The 9,049-nt window shown below is 52.9% G+C and overlaps 1 protein-coding gene across 1 annotated transcript in view; it reads right to left on the bottom strand.

Annotated features, from left to right (window-relative positions):
- Positions 1-7,176, bottom strand: part of Cpne7 (copine 7) — an 18,541-nt gene extending 11,365 nt beyond the window's left edge. The window contains exons 1-2 of the mRNA XM_029480244.1: positions 6,888-7,176; positions 4,746-4,928 (exon numbers count right to left, since the gene is read on the bottom strand). Coding sequence (XP_029336104.1) covers positions 4,746-4,928; positions 6,888-7,055 — 351 coding nt within the window. The 5' untranslated portion in view covers positions 7,056-7,176. The remainder of the gene's footprint in view (positions 1-4,745; positions 4,929-6,887) is intronic.
- Positions 7,177-9,049: the final 1,873 nt, after the last annotated feature.

Raw genomic sequence — 9,049 nt, 5'->3', positions numbered from 1 at the left:
AAAAAAAAAAAAAAAAAAAAAAAGAGGACGAGGACGAGGACATCGCTCGGCTCCCTGGGCTTGCTCTGCTCTCATTGGCTCCCCACCTCCCCTAGCCTCTGGTGGCCCTTCCGCTGGTGTCTGAACTTCTATCTCTCCTGGGCCTTCCCCTCATCTGCCTGTGGGGTACACATGTACCAATAGGGGCACCAGATGCAGATGCATTTGGACATCAACCATCCACCATTAGCCAGGAACTCACTGTACAGTTGGCATGATTATATTCATCGGTCTTGGGGTGAAAAGCCTTCAGGGTGACTGGTTAAATAGCTCTGAGCTCTGGGCCCCTCCTGTCCCAAATGAGTCAGAGTGGCCGTGAGATGGCACAAGACTCACGCTTGCTTTTCTGCACAGGTGCCTGCTTAGAGAGGACCTCACCTGTCCCACTGGGTACATAGCTCACCCACAGAGCAATGTACCCCTAACCTAAGGAAGGAAATGACTTTACACAGGCTCAGGGCGCACATGGCTTTTCACCTGTCCAGTAGGGAACAGAGTCTAAGGAAGGGACAAGATAAGGTGAACCCTTTTGGGCAGCAAGACCTGGTCTGAACAACAGGCCTTCACATCTCCCTGAAGAAAGCTCTGTATTCAAGGGCCCACGATGGTCTATAGGGTAGCTGTCACCTTGACACCCAGGAGTGGCCTCCGGCTCACATTTGCTCCTAGTTAATGGACACCAGGGGACCATGGTAAAAAGAGCTACAGACTGTGGCACCTGACCAGTTGGCCAAGTTGACTTTAGAGTTGACAGTGCATGCAGATGTATTCAAGTACAGAGCCTGTGTGTGGCCGTACCTGTATCCATTCACATGTAGTCATGTATGTCTAAGCCTATATATGTTCATGTAGCTCAGTGCTGCCCGGACTGTGGTGCATATGCGTATGCATGTGAAGGCATGTGTGACTGCAGCCTCATGATCAGTACCTGTGCCATCTTCTGTAGGAACCAGGGAGGGAGGGAGCCCCACTTCATCTCAGCCACTGTTACATAAAGTGGGGATGGCAAAAAGATCTACGGAGAAGGAGCCCTGACCAGGCAGTGGTGGGGATGAGTCACACACATGATGTCAGAATGGAGAATCAAACACCCAGAACAGGTTCGTGTGAACACACAGGAAACTCAAAAACAGAAGGGACTGGCCAGAAAGGGCAGCCTGCAGGGTGACAGAAATGCCCACCCAGCTGGGTGACAGCCCCATGAAACTGTTCATCTCAGTGCCTCCATGTTATCTACAAATTATCCCTTAATGTAAAGGGCATCCTGTGGCGAGGTGAAGTGAGAGGGCTGTACTATGAGGCCCAGAGCACGAGCAGGGCAATGTGCTTGTCACAGGGGCAACAGAGGAGGAAAGGCCAAGGACGGTGGCTCCTGGCTGCTAGCGGAGTCCCCTAGGACTCCCATCCCAACCCCAGCTGCAGGGAAAGACATGGAGTCTGCCCCCTGTCACGTGTGGGACGGAACCCAGACCCTCAAACATTAGAGGCAAACACTGCCACGGAGCTGTGTGTGTGTCAGACTTAGGAAGGCTTGTGTGTGCTGCTGTAGAAAGACTCATGAAGAGACAAACACAAGGAGCAGGCAGAACAGTGTGTAGAGTATGTGGGGGCGGGAGTGGGAGACCGGGTGGGGGGAGAGAGAGAGTAAGAGATTTTAAAGACAGGATCTTACTATGCAGCCCAGGCTTCTGAGGAATGGGAGGCAGCCCTCCTCCCTCACTCGGCCTGCCGCAGCCTGGGATCATGGCCGCTACAGCTGGCTGTGGTTTTCTTTTCTTTTTCTTTTTGTTTGCTTGAGTTTTGTTTTGTTTTTTTCCTTCTTGTGTGGAGTCAGGATCTCAAGTCGCTTAGACTGGTTTTGAGTCTTAGATGTGACACGTGTGTGATGATGGTCTCGAACTCCTGACCCTCCTGCCTTCAACTTCCAAATATTAGCATCACAGGCATACAATGCCATGCCTGGTGTGTGGGAGGGAGTGGAAGTGTGTGTGTTCCTGTGGGCATGCGTGCTGTGTGTGTGAAGGCCACAGTAGGACATCAGGTGTCTTGTCTACCACTCTCTTCCTTACTCAATGTCCCTTACAGAACCTGGAGCTAGATTGGTGGCCAACAAGCTCCAACACATTTCTGGTCTGTTCCCTCTCAAAGCTTGTGGGTGCTGGAGATTTGAACTCATATCCTCGTGTTTGTGCATCAAGAGCTCTTACCCGGTGACCATTTCCCCGGTTCTTTCTCCTTTTTTTTTTTTTTTTGGTAAGATAGTCTCGTTAATACAGATTGGTTCCAAACTCACCATAGAGCAGAGGATAGCCCACCACCCCCCTCTTTTGAGACAGGGTTTCTCTGTGTAGCCCTGGCTGTCCTGGAACTCACTATGTAGACCAGGCTGGCCTCGAACTCAGAAATCTGCCTACCTCTGCCTCCCAAGTGCTGGGATGAAAGTGTGCACCACCACTCCAGACAACCTTGACTTACTGATCCTCCTGCCTCTACTTCTTTTTACACGGTGTTGGGGGCAGCAAACCCAGGCCCCTGTGCACAATAGGCAAGCACCCCACCAAATGAGGGACATTCCCACCTGGCTATTTTTAGTTTTTTTTTTCGAGACAGGGTTTCTCTGTATAGCTCTGGCTGTCCTGGAACTCACTTTGTAGACCAGGCTGGCCTCGAACTCAGAAATCCGCCTGCCTCTGCCTCCCGAGTGCTGGGATTAAAGGCGTGCGCCACCACGCCCGGCTATTTTTAAAGGAAAAATTATATGTTTATTTACTCCTATGAGAACATGACTCTGAAGTGACTAGGAGATGCTGGAGGGAGACGTGCTAGAACAGGTCTATAGGAACACAGGAGCATGTAACCCGGCTCAAAAATATCAAGACTAAGCCTGATGGTGGCGGTGCACCCCTGTAATCCCAGCACTCGGGAGTCAGAGGCAGGCGGAACTGGGCTACAGAGTGAGTTCCAGGAGAGCCAGGGCTACACAGAGAAACCCTGTCTTGAGAAACAAAATTAAAAACTGGTACAGTGTTTCATGCCTGCAATTAGAGTGATTGGAAGATGGGAGCAAGAGGATTCAAAATTCACCATCATTCTTGGCTACATATGGAATTCAAGGGCAACCTGAGCTATATGGCATCCTGTGTTTACACGCAGTTAGTTAGTTAGTTAGTTAGTTAGTTAGTTAGTTAGTTAGTTAGTTAGTTTTTTGAGACAGGGAGACAGGGTTTCTCTGTATAGCCCTGGCTGTCCTGGAACTCACTCTGTAGACCAGGCTGGCCTCAAACTCAGAAATCCACCTGCCTCTGCCTCCCAAGTGCTGGGTACACACTTCTTAAAAAACAAACAAGCAGGGCTGGTGAGATGGCTCAGCGGTTAAGAGCACCAACTGCTCTTCCAAAGGTCCTGAGTTCAAATCCCAGCAACCACATGGTGGCTCACAACCACCCGTAACAAAAATCTGATGCCCTCTTCTGGAGTGTCTGAAGGCAGCTGCAGTGTGCACACATATAATAAATCTTAAAAACAAACAAACAAACAAACAAAAACAAGCGGGCACTCTGAGGTCTGAAGACACTGTTCAGCAGTTAGGAATACTTGCTGTTCTTGCAAGAGGACCCAGGTTCGGCTCCCAGCACCACATAGAGGCTTAATAACAACTCTGCTCCCAGAGCCACTGCTACTCTCTCTGCTCTCCAAGGACTGGGATGAATGTGGTACCCAGACATAGCTGCATGCAAAACACCTATACACATAATAAGTCATTAAAAAAACAGAACTGGGGCTGGTGAGATGGCTCAGTGGGTAAGAGCACCTGACTGCTCTTCCAAAGGTCCAGAGTTCAAATCCCAGCAACCACATGGTGGCTCACAACCATCCGTAACAAGATCTGACACCTTCTTCTGGTGTGCCTTAAGACAGCTACAGTGTACTCACATATAATAAATAAATAAATAAATCTTTAAAAAAAAAACAAAAAACAAAACTGAGCCGGGCATGGTGGTGCACGCCTTTAATCCCAGCACTTGGGAGGCAGAGGCAGGCGGATTTCTGAGTTCGAGGTCAGCCTGGTCTACAGAGTGAGTCCCAGGACAGCCAGGGCCATACAGAGAAACCCTGCCTCAAAAAACCAAAACCAAACCAAACCAACCAAACAAACAAAAAACCTGATAAGGGCCCTGGTTGGCGGCACACCTTTAATGCCAACACTTGGGAGGCAGAGGCAGGCGGATTTCTGAGTTCGAGGTCAGCCTGGTCTACAGAGTGAGTCCCAGGACAGCCAGGGCCATACAGAGAAACCCTGCCTCAAAAAACCAAAACCAAACCAAACCAACCAAACAAACAAAAAACCTGATAAGGGCCCTGGTTGGCGGCACACCTTTAATGCCAACACTTGGGAGGCAGAGGCAGATGGATCTCTGTGAGACTCAGGTCAGTCAGGGCTACACAGTGAGACTGTCTAAAACAAAGAGACAACATCACAACTAGTAAGGAAAGGTGGACATGCTGGTACACTCCTGCACCAGCAGCCCTTGGGGCTGAGGCAGGAGGATCTCAACTTCAAAGACAGCCTGGGCTGTCTGTCTCAAACAAACAAAGCAGTTTGAAGGAGAAGTGGAGGTGGGCGGAGCCAGATGCAGAATCCCTGAGCTGAGGGCATCTCGGCCCTAGAAGCTGCTCCTACCCTTCCAAGACGATGGGGAACTCACTTGACCCAGGGTACACTCCATGCCCCCTAGGAAGTCATCATCCTGGCAAGTCAGTCCACTAGGCCCGTGGGTGTCATACACCTCAAACCGTAGCTTCTGCACCTCCTCGAAGTAGTAGTCAACAGTGAAGACCTTGGAGAACACAGGATGCAGGCTGCTCTTCACCACCTCTGTTCTGTCCACCTGCAACAAGTCCCATCTTATGAGCCATCCCCACAGGTGGGACCTCCCTACAGATTTGTCTGGGTTCCTGCCATCCCCCCTCCCACTCACCTGTACCATTCCAAGCCTGTTTTCCATCCATGGGACCCAGCTCCCACCTGCATATATAGGGCTGCTTGCCCAGAAGGGTCGTATTGTACACCAGCAATACTTGCATGCCTGGGATAAAAGCGCACCCTTCCCCTAGCCAGCCACAGGCTGCAGATTCTCTGCATTCTCTCATCTCGTGCCCACCACCGCCTTCCTATCTCCACATTATAGATGGTAACACTGAGGCTCAGGGACCAGCAGGGTCCTGCCTAAGGACCAAGATGTCAGGGACAGAATCAGATTCTAGTCCTGGGCAGGGCAAGCCTAATGTGGAGACATTTTCCCCAGCACTCAGATGAGTGGCAAAGGGATTTCCCTGCCAGAGGGACTTGGGTTCACCAGTCCCTCCCACCGAGTTCATCTCCTTCCTTCAGAACATACACCACTGACAAACCTTAGCTAATAGACTACCAAGTCCTCTCAGCATGGAAGCTCCTGCATGTAAGACAAGGGTCTGCCTGGGCCCTTCCCAGAAATGTATGTACCAGGCAGCAATCAAGCCAGGCAATGCTATGAGAGGACCTGGGTCACAAGATGGTCCTTAAACAGACTGCAGCAGAGCAACCCCTTAATACCTTCTAGGGGCGTGAGCACCAAAATGCTTTTGGGCAGGTTCTTTATCTTCTAGGGCAGCGAACCACAAGATTTCTCAGACCCAGAGCCTAAGGAGTACGCTGAGATGCAGAGTTTGTCTTTCTTGTGTGGGTCCCAGGATCCGTCCTCCCCTTCCCTCTCTGGATCCCCTGCACATTCTCGGTGCCCTGGCTACCCCACGATAGTCACATAGTCTACCTGATACCTCTTTCCTGGCTCTCCTCCCATGTTTCCTGCATATGACTGCCACAGCCAAGTGGTGGCTCAGAGCTGCTGTTGGAGGGTTGGGGGGGGGCACTCCTGCTTGAGTAGAGACTCAGGTTCAAATTTTTTATGCCTGTCAGGCCTTCCAACTAAGGTGTGCCCCTGTTTCCCACTCTTGAGACAAAGCCAGTCCCATGGGAGTTGGCATCTGAGAAAGTGGTTTATACACACCACAACACGGGCTATATAAAACAGCAGCCCAGAACATGGGCAGAATCCTGACACTACCCCAGAACAGGGGCAGTTCCCTTCTGGGGGCTAATGAGAGCTGGTGACTACGGGGAAGCCCACTTTCTGAAGACCCTGGCTACCCCGGGTTTATGGGTGGCCAGTGGAAAAACCCCATGCTGGAAACAGGTACTCAGATCTGGGTCGGCAGGAGGCATTAAGGAGCGGGGAGGGGCTTTCAGTCCTCAACTGTAGCCACACGCACGCAATTTGCGATTTCTCCTAAATCGCAGTGAGGAGACAGGTTGTAGGGTGGAGAGTCCTCTAACCAGGGCGTCTTAAATCTGAGCGATGGAGTCCCTGTGCCGCCCAGGGCCAGCTCCATTCTACCCAACCAGCATGTCTAGCTCGCAGCCCTAACACCACTGCTTTCACCGGCGAGAAGCTCATGGCTGCTGCAGCCAATAAAGGGGGGACCCTATGACCTTAGACAGTCCCTATACCTGCCTCAGGCAGCGTCCCCACTCCTGAGCTGCACTCCCTCCTGCGCTCCTTAGTCTAGCCTGGGCGCTTCACTCTTGCTCGACAACCCCAGGCTGAGACCCTCGGCTGCACTTCTGAGCACTTTTCCACCGAGGTTCCTTTCTGCCGCTGCTCCCGTTGCCCTGCCCTTCCTCGCAGCAGGTGGACACCTCCTCTTTTGCCCCGGCAGCCCCAGTTTTCAGAACACCCTTGCCAGCACCCCAAATCTCAACTCACACTTAGGTCTTCAGGTACCCAGCTCCAGGACATCGGCCGCCCTACCTGTAGCCACTGGCCCTGTGCCTGCTGCAGCAGCACCACGCTGGGGTCGGACTTGGTCAGTGGGTCCCGATCCAGCAGGTGCCGGCAGCTCAGCCGCAGCTCCACCTTCGAGGCGCAGGGTGCAGGCACCACCCCCGGGGCCACCGCGCGCTCCGAGTCGCCGCTCATGCTTCAGGCTCCGCACTCGAACCGGTGGGCGCCGGAGAAATGGTGGCCGGACCAGGCGTGGCCGCGCTTCCCCGCACGCCCGCCGGGCGCGGGCACACGTGTCTCGGGCGGCCGCCACGGAGCGGGGGCTGTAGGGCGGCGATGCAGAGGGGAAGGGATGGAGGGGACCACGAAGGGGCGGGGCCTGGGTGGGGCCACCGGAGAAAAGCACAGGGACCTGGCGGGGAGGAGATAGCCCGGAGAGCCGCCCCTTGAAGAGGGGTTTCGATCCCCTCACTGGAGCGGATAGGGTCTGGGTTGCACGCAGGCTATGGGATTGTGGTCTCTTTATAGGGTCCATCGGTTCTGGAGGCTCCGCACTGCTCGAACCTAGGCATCGGGTTTGCTTCGTCCAGACAGCCTCCGAGAGAGGCACTAGCCACCCCAGAGTCACACCAAAGCCCATGTCCCTCTTGGGATTGTCACCTAAACCAATGATCAACTTAATGGGCGCTCCCTGTTCGACCGACGCTCACTGGCAGCAGGAAGGATGTTCCTGTTTCTCAGAATTTGTAGGCCAGGGGCAGGCAAGGAGAGTGCCTCATCAATCTCTGGTCTATGGCTGAAGGTCAGAGAGGGACTAGGAGCGTTCTCTCCCGGCCACTCCCGGCGCGTCCACAACCATTCCCCCAGGGGGAAGGGAGTCTTCATTACCCTCCCTCTTGTACCCTCCCTCTCCTTTCCAGAGAAAGGCACTCGGAAGAGGAGGTGTTGGCTCGGACAGCAATCGCCCTCAGCCCATTCTCTTTGCCAATTTCTGCCTAAATATAGGGCAGAAACCGGACCCAAAGCCATGGCTGGGGCGGGGATTGAGGTGAACGGGGCGAGAGATCCGGAGTATAGGGCGGGATGTATATGCCTGTGGGGTCATTGCGAGGTGTGGTGTGTTCAGCATCAACAAACAAGACTCCTGAAGAGTCTGGGGTCAAAATGGTGTTAACACCAACACAGGGATATACAAGGCGGTGGGAGGAGAGTGTGGGAGGTAGCGTAGCTTTCGATGAAGTGGTAAACTCAAAGGGTATTGTGGGAACAACACCTCCCATTAGCCACGCGTCTGCTTATGGGCTGCAGCATCTAATCTCCATTTCCTGAGGCTCACCTATCACCATCCTGCTTCCCCAGCTGTTCCGGTCCATCCTTCTCCAAAGCTGGCCCCAGTCAGGGCCCTTCCCTCTGCTAAGTCCAGCCTGGGGAGCTCTGGGTTTCTCAGTCCTGTAGGGTTGGGAGAACCCATCTGTAGCTCACTGTTGCTTGTGGGGTTGTAGTTGTGGCTTTCTGTTCACAAGGACTCATGGTCATCCCAGAGTCTAGGATTCCCTGGGATTCTTCCATTCTCGGTCAGACCCTGGACCTCTTGGCCACTCAGCACTTACCATGAGCAAAGAGAATGAGAAATCCAAACAAAGAGCGAGGCTCAAAGCAGATCCCCAGCCCCACAAAGGACCAGCAGTGCCCACAGGGCCCCTGGACTCCCCAACAGGACTTCTGGGTCACTGCCCTTTGGGCTGTTCCCAGATCCCCAGGCAGACTTCCTGCCTTGATGTCATGGAATGTCCACTCACTTATTCCTCCAACACTGAGCGCTAGGCAGACGCTGGACAGCGTCACCTGTGGCCCTGTTCAACAGCTGCATCCCAAAGGAAGAGCCACCAAAGGGTTTAGCATGGGCTGACAAGACGGCTCAGTTCACAAGGCGCTTGTTGCCAAGACTCACAACCTTCTGGAACCCACTTGGTAGAAGGAGAGAACTGATTTCCATACACGTACACACAGAAAGAAAGAAAGAAAGAAAGAAAGAAAGAAAGAAAGAAAGAAAGAAAGAAAGAAAGAAAGAAAGAAAGAAAGAAAGAGAGAGAGAACCCAAATATAGCTGTCTCTTGTGAGACGATGCCGGGGCCTAGCAAACACAGGAGTGGATGTTCACAGTCAGCTATTGGATGTATCACAGGGCT

This window comes from Mus caroli, chromosome 8 (assembly GCF_900094665.2).
Source record: "Mus caroli chromosome 8, CAROLI_EIJ_v1.1, whole genome shotgun sequence".
In the NCBI taxonomy this organism is placed as follows: Eukaryota; Metazoa; Chordata; class Mammalia; order Rodentia; family Muridae; genus Mus; species Mus caroli.
The sequence above is the reverse complement of the archived record's forward strand: the minus strand, read 5'-3'. Positions and strand labels throughout refer to the sequence as shown.